This window comes from Labrus mixtus, chromosome 18 (assembly GCF_963584025.1).
Source record: "Labrus mixtus chromosome 18, fLabMix1.1, whole genome shotgun sequence".
NCBI lineage: Eukaryota > Metazoa > Chordata > Actinopteri > Labriformes > Labridae > Labrus > Labrus mixtus.
Genome location: NC_083629.1, coordinates 12,628,832 through 12,645,456, shown reverse-complemented (window position 1 = coordinate 12,645,456; position 16,625 = coordinate 12,628,832). Strand labels below are relative to the sequence as shown.

The window sequence follows — 16,625 nt, the reverse complement described above, 5'->3', positions numbered from 1 at the left end:
TTTGGTAAAAGGCAAACTCTGACTCGAATTGTTTAGATTACATCATTTTTCACTATCCCCAAGTGCCCGAGCTCATCTTTTACTGACCCAGTTCTGAGAGAGTATTTGGCCCACCCTTTTAATGCAACTGTAGGCATGAGCTTTCAGATGTAGCCTAGTTGGACACCAACTTTTGTCCAATATTTTTGGTTTTATCTTTTTTTTATTGAAAAATTATGAAAATATTGATTTATTAATAGTTAAATATTAATTAAAAAAAAGACAAAACCACTAATATCTCACAAAAGTTGGTGTGTCTTATTCCTCCAAGAGAGTATTAGTTATACATATTGATTTGAGGACAGTCGGTCATAAAACATGGAAGTTATTGAAGAAAAATGATTAAAATATGGATTTTGCCCCTATGAAACAGTAATTTGTTGATGGTCCCTAAAGTCGGTCTCTGTCGGCTAGGGCTCCGGGAGAGGATGTTACCGAGTGAGAGGTTTACGTAGCTGGCTCCAGCGTGAATGTCTGTCGAATATCCGACTTAAAACTAACTTCACCGCAGTTAAACTTTGGCATTTATAATCATTAACACTGTCAAAAGTTTCCAGCAACACTAACGTTAACTGGTGTCAATGTGTATTACACTTAATCATCCTCTGTAGATTTGTATTTACCCGACGTGGACTGGGACATACATGTTCCATGGCATGACGTTCCTACTGTTAATGCTTCTGATTGGCGTTACCATGGAGAGCGTTGCCAAGTGACGCTTGGTGATATCCAGAATGGCGTTGTCCTTGTGCTAGCACGTAGCACGAGAAATGGACGATAACTTTCAGTTTAGAGATGCGGGGTCGGTAAGAAACGTACGTGACTTGTTCAAATCGCAGAAAATGCAGTGTGCAATGCAGCAAGTGCACGGGGAACGTATGTTTGTTGTGCTGCTCATTATATTAAGTAAGAATACGTTCCGACGAAGTGCAGCTAATGGTAGCCGCTAAGCTATTAAGTTAACATAAACGTACTTTTTTAGCCAGTGAGTAGTTAGGATAGCTGTTTAACCTGTCCGTTACTAGCAATGGGACATTGATTTGAGTTACAGAAGTAGAAAAGTGTGTCTACTTGTCGTCTAGCTAGTGTGTCTAGCTACTTCTCGACATGTACATATCAATGTTTTGATGTGTAATCTGTTAGGACCACATTTGTTTTCGCTCTTCGAGATCAAAAACTTATATAAAACGCCCATAACATTTCACATTTACTGTATACATGCCATCATGTATTTTCTCTTAAAAATAACGACTTTCTAATGATGTATTTTTACTCTCGACTTATGCAATGGCATGCTTTAATTGCTAGGAAACTTGAGGGTACATTCGCTCCCCTATTCGTGGGATTAGTGGAAGTTCGTTCCCTTTATTGTCATAAAACGTTATTTCTGGTGCACATTTAAATAATGTTGACCAAAGTGCTTTACAGAGGATAGTGTAGTGTTGGAAACTACTTGCAAAGAAAACTATTTCATGACCTAAGAAGAAATTTACTAAAACCAACTACGGTTCTCATCGATGACAAAGAAATATTACTTCATCTGTGTTGACATAGAAGTAACCAAATGTGTATTTTTTTCAAAGGTATAGAGTAGAAGGTCTGCTGAGGATTCAATGTTTTCTTGTGCTGCCTGCCCTGGCCTTAATCAGTGGTAGAGTCAATTGCTACTATAATGTGTATCTTAAGACAACATGTTTTCATCTCATCAGATGACACAGTCCAAGCAAAGCAAACCCACAAAGTCCTTGACAGTTGTTGGAAATGCCAGCTTCTGACTTTAGGGTACCAGAATCAATTTTCCATTTTTTAATCCTGAACATTTCTTAGGTCGTTAAGTCTGGACGAAGAGCACGCCTGGCAGCAGACCAGTCATCGTTTGAAGATTCCAGATATGTAAGGAAGTCCTCCACCTCAGCTGCAATGGGAGAAGTATGTGATCATAACAAAGACAGTTGATTGTTAGTTACATGTTATAATTTACTCTTTCAATAAGCTTCATCAATATACATTTTTTTTCCTAATACATGAATCACAGGATGACAACGAGGTAGGTAGCATGAAAAATGCTCAGATGACTTTGCATGGCTTCTGCTGCTCATGTTTCAGACATTATGTTTTTATTGATAAAAAAAACAACTGCTCTGTTAATACAAGTTGCCAGACTTTTGCCTGAGTTTGTCTGGTTGAAGTAAATATCAAGGCCTGTTAAGATTCAGCAGCTCTCATGTTGTAGCTCACACACCAACACCATCTTGATACACATGATTCTAAGTTTTAATTGACTGATTATTTAGGTAGTGACTTTGAGTTATTATATATTATGTTAGTGTGTTTTACAGCATAATCAGTCATTGTTCTAAAACTGTGACCGCTCTTCATTATTGTACTGTGTGCATTGGATTTCATGTGCTTGCATGGGATGTTTTGAAGTGTTCCTTCATAAAAGTTCTAAAACTCTTTTATACTTTACAATCACACAACACTACAGTTGATCTCTTAAAAAACTTATTTTTTTTAAAATAAGCAACATACATCACTGATGTCTCTATAACATTTTCAACAACTTTCATAAATTCTGTCCTTATTTTGGAATCATGTTAAGTCTTAACAGAGATGTTGCCATGATGTTTTCTCAGTGATCCTTACCTCCTAAAACAAATTTGAGTAAGTGTTTCTAACTTTGGATTGAATATAGTGCACAAAATATATGAGCGAGGTCAAATTAGAGGTCATCTTTCAAATAGAACAAATAATTGCACTTCACTATCTTTGGCATTTATGGAATCAGTCACATATCCTTGATTGACAAACCATAAACGATCCAACATTCCAAAAGCAAAAAAAATGCAAGCTATTCTTTTGCTTTAGGCTACTTTTCCCAAATTAGGTAAACTTCCCAATGTATGAACCAGCATTCTCGCGCCCTCTCTGACCTGCTGTGCACATGCAATACATTTTTTCAGAGTGTTGTGCGACTGGGTGGGTTTATTTGCAGTCTTAGTTTATCAACCCTTGCCTCTTTGGCCTAAAATACCCAACTGATTGGTCACATTCCTGAAATCCTTTTAAACAAAGACTTTAATATCTTTTATAGGCTCATAGGGTTGGGCCACCACAAGTTTTGTTGCCCTAGGGACTATCAGAGAATCCTAAATTAGAAAGCGAGAGGGCTGATCTAATTACCTTAACAGACATAAACATTTTACTACAACTGTGAAAGTCATATTTGGTCATGAAGAAGTGGAGGCTCAAGTGTATTTTGTTTCCCGTGATATTCATGTTCCTCTACAATTTTGTAGAATGAAATAACTATCAGGAGAAGAATGTTTAACGCTCAAGGACACTGGACCTTATTTTCTTTTCTCATGTGTCAGAAATACCAAACACTAACTGCAGAGGGATTTCACATCACTTGAAGGAATTTTTGTAATGTTGCTGAAAAGGACTCAATTGTCATTATTATAATCCCCCTTGTTGTAAATAAAGAGACAGTTACTAATTACATAAAGTTGAGGGAGCCAGTTCAGCCTCAGCTCTCTCGATTAATGGTAATATACAACAGAGCAGAGTGGCTCCCCCTCCCTCTGGCCTGCTTAATGGTGACATTCAGATTTATAAATGGCTTTGCTGAAGGAACCAGCCATGAAAGATTATTTCCTCTTCCATCATAAACGAAGGAAATTCTTCACGAGCACTTTGTCCTCTGCAGACCCAAGTTAGTAATGAGAAATGTTGTGCCTTTCCCCCCCCCCCCCCTCCTAATTCATTTGTCTAGTGCTCATGCTCGTGTGCCTTGAGGAATTCAATTCATTCAAGTGCTGCTCTCAGGGTCCCGGTCTCAGGATCGAAATGCATACTCAGTTTACTATTTTCAGAATCAAAGAATGAGAGGGAGAGGGTCATTTTTTTCCTGGGGATCTATTTTCGGTATGGACTCACGAGTCCTGGCAGTTCCCACACTCTGCTGCATATGTTCAGCTGAAAGGAAATTGATAGTATTGAAAGGTAAAATAAACAAAACAATGGAGTGCAGTGCATATGGATGACTCCGCTGCATAGACCAGACATATTGTTCATTGTTCAGGAGCTTTTTGGTAGCTTGTTGATTGGAGTATAGGCTCAGAGTTGAACTTCAGATAGAATTGTCCCTGCAGAATTAGCGGGACAATTATACTTGTTATATTACCTTTACATTACTATTATGGCAAGTTTAGGGATGTATTTATTTTCTGACCATTGGAAAGAGAGTCAACTACTTCTTCATTTTCACTTTAACTTTCTTTTTAGGTTTTTGAGGTCTAGACTCTACCTTTATATTTTACACAATACAGGCAAATTGTTACACATAAAACTTGTAAACTTAACAAACCTTTCAGCCATATCTTATAAAAACATGGTATTTTTGTGCTTTATTTCCAAAATTATAGCCTGATAACTCATAGAATGCTTAACAATCTGATTTTTTTTTTTTTATATGTAACTGAGTAATCATTTGAAGAAGCTGTTTACAATCATAGTCATCTCTTCTTTCAGGGCCCTCCCCCGAAACCAGCCCGGCGTCAGGGCGGCTGGGCAGAAGAAAGCTCTGGATCTGGTTCTGCCAAGTACGTATCCTCACCTTTCCTTCCGCCTCCAGTGGCTGCACTGAAGGCGACGGCTGTGAGCCGTGGTCTCGAGTTATATGTTATTAATGAACTCTCATGCTGTTGAATGAGCTTATTTATCAGTGCATATTTGGCACTACGGCTGTGTATCAACAAGGTTAGAGGGAGCCTGTCCGAGCAGGCAACTCTCCATTCATCTTCATCTGTGAGCAAGGCGGTAATTGACATGGTTAATGCATCAGCCACAGGAGGGCACTGTTAGTCAGCTAGCCACTTCATCACAGGGGTACAAGCCACTTAATCAACCCTTACCACCGCACTCTGCTCTTTACACAGGGAGCACAACATGGAGAATTTATAAAATATTTGGAACAGATGGAAAGTGTTTGGCCAAAGCTTGCCTCTACAAATAACTGTTTCCAAATCTAAATGCTTTACATGTATGCATCAGCATAAGACTTTATTGTACTCTGGAACAACCTCTCTTGTTTTCTCTTCCATCTGCCACTTCTTTATAGGAGCTTCGTTGAAGTGAACAGGCTGAGTCAATTGTGCTTATTTGTGTAGTTTACTGCACCGTTAGTGCAAGTAGGGAAAACAGCAAACTCAATAGATCGTTCCTTTCTCACAGAAGGTCAGTGTGTCGCTTTTCTGCTTTTGCGAACCAGCTTGATTCCCAGTCTCAAAGCGATTGAAATACAGGAGGTGTAAAAGGGGTTTGCACGCGCATTGATCCTCTCTAAAACAAAGTAAGTAATGGTCCCCCCTGGAATCGGCAAGGACTTTTCCCTTCAATGTCACCCCTCATGCTCAATCACCGCCGCCCTCCTCCCACTAATCCCAGCGCAGAAATCCCGGGATTTGTCGATCTATCACTTCTAATTGACACTAAATGATCTGTCAGTTTATTGATGAACCTTTGAAACCAGGTTGTCACAATATATTTTATCCCTAACAACTTTTTCCAGACAGTTTTACCATGTCTATCGCTTTGCCTTACATGAGTCTTAATCAAGGGGTCTGTAATGTGTCTTAAGTGTCGCCACCCCCACCCACCAGACAGGACACAGTCCAAGGGCAGGCAGGTAGGCTCTCTCAGCTCCTCTCCGTCCTGCTTGGTTGTACTCTGGCACCTTTTAGGTCATTTGTGGTTAAGACAGAAAATACAGGAGTAAACATTTTTGGCTGTCAGTTAATTGTATTTTTATATCATTCTCTCCTCCTTGAAATAGACCAATCAATTGATAAGCTTCCCCCCTTTTCTGTTGCACATAACAAATACATCTTAACTTAAATGTCTGCATGTATTTAGATTAATGACAGTTAATGTGATGATTATATTCAGATTTACCCGTGTACTCAAAAGGGCATTTCTCTAAGGATTTTTTTTCCTGCTTTTCTTTTGGACTGGATTACGTTTTCCCGTCCAAATTGTTCTATTGCTTGCACTGATAATGAAGTCATTTGAGCCTTGATGGCCTAAAGTCCTGGATAAAAATTCAACAACAATGTAACAACAATAACATAGGGCTTAATAGACTTTGTAGCACAATCTTCAGCAAATCTATGACCAGAAAAAAGGAAGAAACAAAAGGTAACCACAACCTCATCAGAAATAAGGTAGTGGTTTTTGGTTGGTGTACAGGTATAACTTTGGATAAAGGAGCTTGAATTTACTTTATGGCAATTCCTACTTAATTGTGTTGTGAGAAAAAATAATGACATCACAAAGTCTTCAAAAATTTCTTGTTTTTTTTCCCCTGTATTGCCTTGTACAGTATGACAAGAATGCCCTGATGTGCATTGGTTTGGAAATATATATATATACATATATATATATATATATATATAATTTTTCTCATTTTTATGTTGAACTGTATGATCATACAAAATTAACCTATTATATATAAATGTACTTGGCAGGTTCTATGTCTTAATAATTGGCAGGATAAAATGAAAATGACAGCAAGAAAAGAGTGTTGCAATGCTGGATCTCTCCATTTTTACACCAGTAGGGGGCACTACTTAACCAGGAGAAGTTGTAAAACCTTTTTGCGTTCTGAAAAAAGATAGAACCTTTATACACTTTTCAGAAGGTTATTTATTCAAACATTTTAAAGTGTATTGTGCTTTTTTCCCTTACTCATATTATATGGTTATTGATCTGGATAAATACTTAATACTCATATAATGATGTGGTAATGTGTTTTATTTTTCCCCTGATGTCAGGTGTTATTACTACCTTTCCTGAAACAGACACTGAATGCTAAAAATACTGTGCTGAGGCAGAGACGTGTCAAACACAGTATTTTGGTGTCTGGCATGCTCTGCTCAAGCTGAGCTGTGTAAATGAGAAAAGTCTGAAAATAGCTGCATGATCCAGCAGGAGACGAGGCTGAGAAAACAGAGAGGAGTGAAGAAACAACCATTGTAGACCCCAATTTGTCTGATGTAGCAGAATGACTATCATTAGATATAGAGGAGGAGGAGGAGGTATTCATCAAAATACCTCTGTGCCTGGAATACAAAATTATATATGTATAATTGAGTACTGTGCTTTCATGTATGGTATATTGAAGGACTGAATACTGCAGTCTCAGTTTGATATTGAACTTTTTCTGTTCCCTTATAGATCATCGAGGAGGCCTGCAGCTGAAGACCTTGAAGAGTACGTTCACTTGACTTCACGTCTATACGTCTTTGTATTCTTGCAGTTGTGAATAGTATGCAACGACAGTTATATTTTTGCATGCTTGTATAAAAATAGTTTAGTTAAAATGTTTGTTCCTTTTGCAGTAAAGTGGAAATAGCGCTGTGCTTTCCGATTGTCCTTGGTTGCAGCTAATCCTTGCCTTCCAAGAACAATCACTTAACATGATTAAAAAACAGTGTGACTGAGTTGTCATCACTTTTATTGCTATTGGGAGCCAAGTTTTCCTGTTATTCCAGTTTTTTCCCCTTGCCCCCACATCACTCTGAGAATAGAAAGACATCACGAGGAGAGGCAGGTAGAGGACGCAGTTGTCTGTGTTTTACTCATCATCGCAGTCGGGGTCTGGTGCCTGAGTGGCCGTATAGTGAGCCACTGACTTTGTGTCCAAAGTTGTGCCCCTTCAGAAGTCCCTTATCTTTTGCTTCTGTCACAACTACCTTGTCTTAGTTAAACTTATTCAGACTGCTTCTCCAGCTGGGAATATAAAAACAAACAAAAAAAAACAAAACACAGAGGTGATCTTGTCTAAGGCCGCTGGGCTGGAGACCCATACAGCTCAACAATGTCCCGTAGCCCCGTCTGAGGAACCTGTTCAGACTGAGCAAGCAAGTATCCTAACTATCACAGAGACAAGACACAAAACGAGAAAATTCTCGAGGCAAAGTAGCAACCTCACTCACTCCCTATGATGACCTCATTATTGAGCTACATTTTGAATGTATTAAATAATTCATCCTCTCTCACTTCCTGTTTCTACAGCCGCCGCCTTCGACCACAAACACCCCAGGGATCAGATGATGAAGGAGGTAAGAGTCACCCGACTATCCCCAACTCTGTGTCTCACCTCATGGGCAGAGAGCCCTCCGGTGCCTCCCCGCCACATTTATCCTGTGGAAGTAGAGCAGATAAGCAGGCAGTCAGCTCATCACTTTCCACTGATGCTCACACCATATTTCTCCTTGAACCTTTTATAGATTCATGTGTTCGAGCTCTGCCTTTGACCAGTGCTCTTCCTTTTGACCAGTGTGTGACACCATTTAACAAGGCCCTTTTTCTGCAAATGACATTGAATATGCTCATTAATTAAGGCAAGGTCTTTAGTGAAATGAGAAGTGTATGGCACGATTTAAGTGTTCCGTCACCACCCAAATTGTCACAGTTAGTCAAACACATACACACACACACACACACACACATATACACACTCTCACAGGGAGTCAGACAGGTGCTGTTGAATACAGATGTAGCTTTAACTGCATCACCTGAGGGCCCAACTCTGCACACCACAAACAATGTCAGGACTTATGGGGGGGAAATCTAAGGTAAACGCTGCCTAGAATAATTGTTCTATTTTGCAGCAGCAGGCAGCTGGGGAAATAGGGTCAAACTGCCTCAGTAAAGATAGTTTAGAAGCATAAAACGCTCATTCGACAACACTGAAAGACTTCTACACATCAGCACCTCAGGTAGTATTAAAGAATTCTGATTGTGAACAAATGAACAAATGCTGTATTAATCAAACCGTTTGCATACTTATTTTAGCTTATCTTAACTTGACTTTAAAAATATGTGCTCCTGTTATTTTTTTTTCAGAATTTTAGCATAGGAATAGCAAGAGGATAAATGAAGATAATTACAACTCAAAATAAACCTACATGATGTATTACTACCCATGAATTTGAATGTTTTATTTTTTTTATGTAACTTATTATTCTTAATTTTCTTATAAGAACTCTATGTGAACTATTTTAATACTGTCAAATTATAATTTGAGGGAGATATAGTTTAAGTACATGTTACAAGTTAGAAATAAAAATGACGTATCAGTCAGTTCTTGTTGCTGAAATGTTGCCGTGGTTACCAGCAACATTAACATTTCTTTCTGTATTTAAAGTCGGCTTTGCCGGTGATTTCTGTTGAAATGGGAAAATATCATTTAAAAAGAAAAGGTATCATTGTATTTTTATGACTTTCAATAAAATAAAATCTGTTGATTAATTAGAATGAATTGTTCAGTTTAAGGTACTGTCAAATCCATTTATCTGTGTTGTGTGTGTCTCCGTTACAATTATGTTCACCTGCACACAGACATGTTGCCTGTCGCTGTGTAGCATGCACTGGCTCATATGGCCAGTTGAATGAAGAATCCAGAGGTTTGGTTCTCTCGCAGTTAATGCCGCCGGAAAGATTATTACTCTGTGGAGGGAGACCTCTTAATACAGAGCCCGAGGCAGGGGCAGTGGAAATTACAGTGCTGAGGGTTAGTGAGATAGCCCCTGCGATCTTGATTATGTCCCCTACCCTTATCCCTTATGTCCACTGGCTACAAGCACAGAGAGAAAAAGAGAGAGAGAGGGGGCTCACCCAGTCCCCTGCTCCCATCTTCCCATTAGCTGCCCCCACAGCCTCCTGGCTGCTCACTTAAAATAGCACCAGTATCGCAAACACACTCATCTGTTACATGTCTTATTCTGTAGCTGGTGATGTTTTGAATATTATCCCACAAGCCATTCAAATCGATTCTGTGCTAAGGTAATCATTTGACCGGACCCCACGCAGATTATTGAAGTGATGTGGAGAGACGCCCTGTTCCCTAAAGTCGCTGACTGGCAGGTGCCTGCCGGGAGTATGTCCACGCTCACAGCAAATTATCCACTTTTGATATTTACATGCTTCAGCGAGGAAGCTAGATGGGGCTGTGTAATAAGGATACACGTGGCCTGCTCACTTCCAGACTAAAGCCACCTTGATTCATGTCCAGCCAAGGGAAGGAAGTCAGTGTAGGTGATGTGTGTATGGCTGAGGAGAGACAGTGTTTTCTGATGGAACTGCCCTCTGTGTGAAAAGAAAACACTTGCTTGTTTTCAGCGGCTTGGATGCCCCACTTGACCTCAAGTAATGGGTTGCATTTAAAGCTCATTTAAAAGTGTTGTTTCTTCTTCACTAAATAATAGAGTTTGCATATAAACAACATTTGACTCTCTGCTTCGCATTGAACTCTCATGCAGTGTGTTAATAGTGTATTACTGGCTGAAATGAAAAAGGGTGAGCGTGGACGGATAGACAACCCCAGGAATCTGTTTGCAAAGAGCCGGATGGCAAGGCTTTTTGATGTCATTGCACTAAGACCATTAAATTTGATTGGGGGTCCAGGGGGGACGGATTCTGCTGAACGCTGTGCTTTGTAAATGAGAGGACAAAGTGTCACCGGGGCCTCATGAATATGAAATACCAGCGCCCGCATTTATTTGGATATCAGAAACACAGATGAATCTTGTCAGCGGCTAAACGAGCGTGGCATTTTTAATTTGGTTTAATTAAAAAAGAGAAAGAAATAAGTTATCAACAGAGGCTGAGCTTTTGTTATCTACTGAAAGTTGATGGGTTAGCCTTTGAACAAGTTGTATTCAGATGTTTTTTGTCCATCTAAAATATGTTTAGAATCAAAATAACTTTCTTTTCATGTCAAAGTCCTTAACTTTTAAACTTTAGAAAATGTATTGTTCCGTCAAAGATTAGTACTTACCTAACTATGGTTTATTCTCAGGAGTAATTTTCAAGGAATGGTGATAAAGATGCCAAGATATTTCCTCCCATCAGATGCAGACTTCCATCTCTTCACCTCTATTTAGCTCCTCTATTGACTTTCCCCTCAGGGTGCAGTACTGTGGTTAGAGATTACTGACACCCCTCTACAAGCAGTCCAGCTCTCTTTTTTTCTCTCTTTGTCTGTCGGTTCCTCTCTCCCTCTCTCTGTCAGTACTCAGCTGTAGAGTTATTATGGATGCTCAGGCTGTTTTACAAACAGTAAAGATTGTTCAGGGAAACTACATCACAACCAGTGCTACACATTTCATTTAAGAGAAGCCAGTAAAGCAAACTGTTGATAAAACTTATATAATTTATCTTCCTCTTTGAAGTTGTATCCTTCATTCCTCTTTTGTTTCTGTCACTTGTGATGATAACTTTCATCAGACCAAAAGTGAAAGTCTTTAAATATATTTGAATAAGTGTCTATTCAAATTCAACTATTCAGCTCATTTTCATCAAATCTCTCTGCGTTGCTTATTCAGCCTCTCTTATACCCTGCTCCAAAAAATGTCTATCTGAAAACATTGAAAATTTGCCCTGTCCTTCTTGGGAGAGGAGCCATCCTCTGTCCTGTTGTGTTTTGCCAATTAAAGCGGGTTCCCACTGTTAAAGCAGCGGGTTGGCGGCTCCTGGCACCGCAGCTCCTGCCAGGCCGCACTTTGACTTCCGACCCCACACAGATGGGCCCACAAGCAAATACTCTTGCACATGGCTGGATGCCGCCCCAGTCGGAGTGGCAGAGTGGACATGGAGGTCGGCCTACCGGCCACTGCAGGTCCTGGGGGTGGGCGGCGCTGACAGGGCCCAAATGCTAAGGTAGCAGGGGGTGCTTTATGGGGAGCCCCTGGCCAGCGCCCCTCTCACAGCAGGAAGAGCTGCCGCCTTGCCTCCTGAATATTCATGGCCGCATGGCTATTGTGACAGGGCAGCTCTTAAGAGGATGTAGCAGAAGAGAGGGAGGGAGGAAGTGCAACACAGACATGGTCACACATACTCACACAAAAATATGCACTTCTAGCAGACACAGGAGGTTTGCTTTATTTTTCATAAATGATCCTGTCATTTGGCTACCAATCTGGATTTTGATAAAAAATTATGTTATTGGTTTAATGTTTTGGTCTCTCTCTATTTTTTTTTTTCAGATATTCCAGTGATTCCAGACCTTGATGAAGTGCAGGAAGAGGATCTCACCATGCAAATTGCAGCTCCACCAGTGTATAGTAGTGAAAGCTTTTAACTCTTTTAGTTCGTTCTTATTACTAGAAGAACACACACACACACACACACACACACACACACACTTATCCTGACCTATTTAACCTATGTCCGTGCACAGGACACTAGATCAGTAGCCTTCTCAGGTGACTTTGATACTTACCTGTCCTCCACTGGTGCCATTGCAGAGTGTCTTGCTTTATTGGGCTGAAATGGAGAAATAACAGTAGGATGTGATTTATGCAGCTCTGTTACAGGGTCCTGTGTAACCGGGCCCTTTGATTTACAGGGCAGTGAGAGACACGCCGACATGTGTCGAATATGTAGCAAGGCTATGACAGCGGTGGAGGTTATTAGGCTGGGGCTTGCTCTCTGTGCAAGATAATATCCACATTGAACTCATTGCGGGGGCAATGTAGCGTGTAATGTGCAGTAAGTAGGACTGGCATGCACTGCTAGGCCCCGGCCACTTTGAGAGCCCCCCCCACTTAATTCTAACCCACAGATAAGCAGCTGGGTTTCAATTTGAAGCGTTTACCACTTGGCAACCATCTCCTTCTCTCTGTGGTCTTTGCTTCAAGTCTTGGATCTTCATTTCACACAATTTAAAACTTCTGGAAAGCCATTTTTTTAATTCTTGGTTTGCATGAAAGTATCTCAGTCAGGCTGGCTACTTCTTTTATGTGACAAAGTTCCTTAATTGAAATATTAATCTGCAAGTGATTCAGAATCAATTTCTGCCTTTCTGTCATCCTGTCAGTGTCCAGGTGAATCGAGTAATGACCTACAGAGATCTGGACAACGATCTAAAGTATTACTCTGCGTTCCAGACCTTAGTAAGTCCAGTACATTCATTTTTACATACCTTTTTTTAATATTCCTGCCTCTTTCCTCACCAAGGTGGTCCATTTAATTTTGAATTTTACTGCTATCTTTCTTCAGGATGGAGAGATTGACTTGAAGCTCCTCACCAAGGTTTTAGCGCCGGAGCAGGAGGTGAAAGAGGTGAGTCAGTTTTTAGTAAATATAGCTTGTGAGCTCCCAGAGAAGACCTGTCCAGCTGTTTCTAGAGCACCAGGGGAGGTTGCCACTCTGTCTCCCAGGTAATCAAGATTTATGATGTGTACATTAACACCCTCTGCTCTCCTTCCCCATTCTGCTCTCAATACTCCCTCTGTTCCCTGTGCTCTCTTTCTTGGTCTGTCTCCCTCTGCCTCTTTAATTCTTCTTCCCTCCCTCTTCTGTGTCTCTTTTGCTCTGCAGGATGATGTGCGCTGGGACTGGGATCATCTGTTTACAGAGGTGTCCTCAGAGCTGCTGATGGAATGGGATCAAGGAGAGAATGAGGAGCAGGCTGGGTTGCCTGTAACATGAGGAGGAGTTTTGGACTGAGACTTTAAATTACTCCAGTGGGAACTTGGTGAATGTCCATAAAACAGAATGGCCAGTGACTTTGGTTACAGTATCCTTAATTACTGTTTCTTATCGTGAATTTATATCATGTAAAGTGTGTCTTGTATTTTCTAAATAAAATTCACTGTGTGATGAACAGTGTTTCTTTGTTCAGGTGTGTGGTATTTTACCCTCTTTTGTTTGAGAGTTCTGAACTTAAAACAGCTGAAAGGCAAACTGATATTGTGTGGAAAGCTCCTCTAAAAGAAGCTGTCACAGATAAAGAAAAAATAAATAAAAAAGCCCTCCTTGTACTGCCAGCATTATCAACAGCCTTGTACAAGTCCAAGGTTGATAATCAGCTAAGCTGAAATCCAGTTGATTGTGTTCAAATTAACATTCATCATTAAAGCCTACAACCTTATTGTTATTGACTGTGCCATTGACTTTATCTTCCAGGTCTTCGATAGGAGCAACCCCTTCTTCACTATTATCTCAAATGCATTGAACAGAGTTCCTATTGACACCTGGGGGATTAGCATACATTATACCTTTTACTGGATAATGTGGAATGGATGTAGGTCTGAAACAAGACAGAAACTGTTGTCAGGTGTGAGTTCTTTAAAATGAAGGTACACACATTTTTCTCAACAATGTGAGGACACTGAATATAAAGCTGACAGGCTACAGGACGGGATGTGTTCTCAGCTCTGAATATAAAATCAACATTGGCTCAGGCAAATTTGCACAGAATTTGATCTCGTATGAAATGTGTTGTATACTGTGGCCTCAGCTCGTGCTTGTCACATGTATCAGCATTCAGTTTTGTCTTCAGTTCATGTGCGTGAATATAAATGCTGGCCTCCAATGCTGACCAGGTCTATTAGAGAAACAGCTGTAACATTTACAGATTGTGATTAGGTTTATTTCAGAGGCAGAGAGCAATCTCATGACATTTGGAGATGCACAGCGAATAGTCCTCGAGGACACATAATCTTTGCATTTAAAAGCTCAATCACAGCCCATCACAAATAGATCCTGATTTTTTCGTTTGTTGGGCCTTGAATCAACTTCATTAAGTGTAGTTCCTCAGGATGAAGCTATCACATGGGATATTTGTACTCAGAATAATTGTGTGTGTGGAGGAATATTTGAGCTCAGTGCTCAAACGCTGTGAGTGATCTCTGTTTGTTTTTCCATCAGACATACAAACGCACACTTTTTACCGCCTCCACAATTGGCTTATTTAGCCAGACTTAATGAATTCTGCCCATATGCCCGGAGCAGCTGCTATGTTGCCCCTTCCTCCCGCCCCCGCTGAGCTGCGAAGTGCCCATCCATGTAGAGACAACCTCTAGCTGTCTCTCTGGAGAAGGCTAAGCCTGCCACTCCTCTGCTGGCAGTCAGCCGGTGCTGTCTGAGGTGGACTGCGGATGGGCCGAGGGCTCAGATTAGGGCCCAGTGATCACGGGTTGCGTGCCGCCTCAAATGATTGGCCCAAGCGTCGGTGGATCAGAGAGGGGATTAGAGGAAGAGAGAGAGATCCAGAGACGCTGTTTGGCATGTGCTTGCATCCAGCTTCTCAAAGTGACCTCTCTCTACTGCCTAATCCTCTCCTTTATTCCCTCCATGTCTCTTAGTGTATACAGTACATCCTGATGCTGCAGCCAGGCTTCAATGACCTCTCACTGCCTGGGTGCAGTAAATTCAATCAAGTCAAAGCACCTACAATATATACAGTTTTGTTCTTCGAAAGCTTTTTGGTTATAGCGTTAGCTCTCAGATGAACAGAGTCAATGGGAGGTGAGTTGATGCTGTGGATATCAGATCAGACGATACAGGCCTCACATGGGTTTGGGGTGTCATTTGTTTTTTCATGACATTTTTCTATTAAAATAATGGAGCCATTTCTGCTGCAAGAATCCACATAACCACAAAGCATGCATCTATAATCCGATATTTCACCCGAAGTGTTCCAGTAAGGACACAACGCTTGTAACCGTTCGGTTTTGATGGAACACACGCAGCCGCATGTTGCAACAAATCTCAGAAATATGTAGGGAAAGAAGTTTCCACTCGTGCTTATATTTAAGGCAGTATAGTTTGTTTTTGAGGCCCACTGTAAAACCTCAAGGCCATTTAGGTTCCGCTGAGCACAGCTAATTCAGGCCACTGAGTGTGAATGGGTAATTTATCTGTGTTTTTATCAAGTCTCATGGGGGAAATGACTTTTCATGTATTGGCAAAGTAAACATGTCCAAGGAAGTTATTAAATTTAATTTTTAAATTAAATAAAGAATAATAAAGAATTACGCATGCATCATTTATATAATGTTTTTCCTGCTCCTGGTCGACCTGGCTCGCCTTAATGTATTTTGATATTGGGCGCTAATTGGAAGGATAGAATAGAGATAATGTGTTTCCAGTTCCAGCCAATATGATGTGGTGTTGACAGAAGTTTATACATCTTATCTGGTCTCAATATCTGCCTTCCATATGGCCCAAAAGCAATATGCTGAGGTGTAATTAAAGAAAATGGGGAGATGTGGAGATAGCTGGGGCCCAATGACAGGGCCCCGTGGACACAGAGTGAGGGGTGAGGACAGACACGCTAAAGCTCAAGGAGTATTAGGACCAGTTCATTTCACTAGCAGTGGCGTGCCTGTCACGAGTTCCCTGTCGCTGACCCGGTCATCACTGCATCAGTCAGATGCCATGAACCGACCATGAGGGGGTTATAATCATTAGGGAGAAATGGCAGGAAAATAAAAACATCCCCCTTTTAAGCCAGGACCAGATCATGTTTTACACACTAATTTATAACAACACTAACTCAACTATATCATCAATTATATTCAAATGGATCCTGTGCCCTTTGAAACAAGCCTCAAAAAGCAGCCGCAGTATTGATTTGCCTCAAAGACTCCATGATATTTCAAGTTTAAAGGAGAAATTCTTGCCACACACAACTAAGGTAGTCAGATCAATATCATTTTTTGATCAAAAGGGGATTTGCTTTTGAAATAGCTAGATTAGACAGATGTTTTATTTTTCATTAGATACACGGCACT

The 16,625-nt window shown here is 40.6% G+C and overlaps 1 protein-coding gene across 2 annotated transcripts; it reads left to right on the top strand.

Moving 5' to 3' along the window:
• The first annotated feature begins 494 nt into the window (after positions 1-494).
• Positions 495-13,716, top strand: LOC132993276 (intraflagellar transport protein 43 homolog A). 2 transcript variants are annotated; one of them, XM_061063021.1, is made up of 9 exons: positions 495-845; positions 1,867-1,968; positions 4,573-4,643; positions 7,276-7,311; positions 8,116-8,162; positions 12,090-12,162; positions 12,923-12,998; positions 13,105-13,167; positions 13,426-13,716. In XM_061063021.1, the coding sequence occupies exons 1-9, from the start codon at positions 810-812 to the stop codon at positions 13,534-13,536; spliced, it is 615 nt and encodes a 204-aa protein (XP_060919004.1). In that variant the 5' UTR covers positions 495-809; the 3' UTR covers positions 13,537-13,716. The 2 variants fall into 2 exon arrangements, with proteins under 2 accessions (XP_060919004.1, XP_060919003.1); XM_061063020.1 differs by having other exon boundaries at positions 497-854.
• The last annotated feature ends 2,909 nt before the right edge of the window (positions 13,717-16,625 follow it).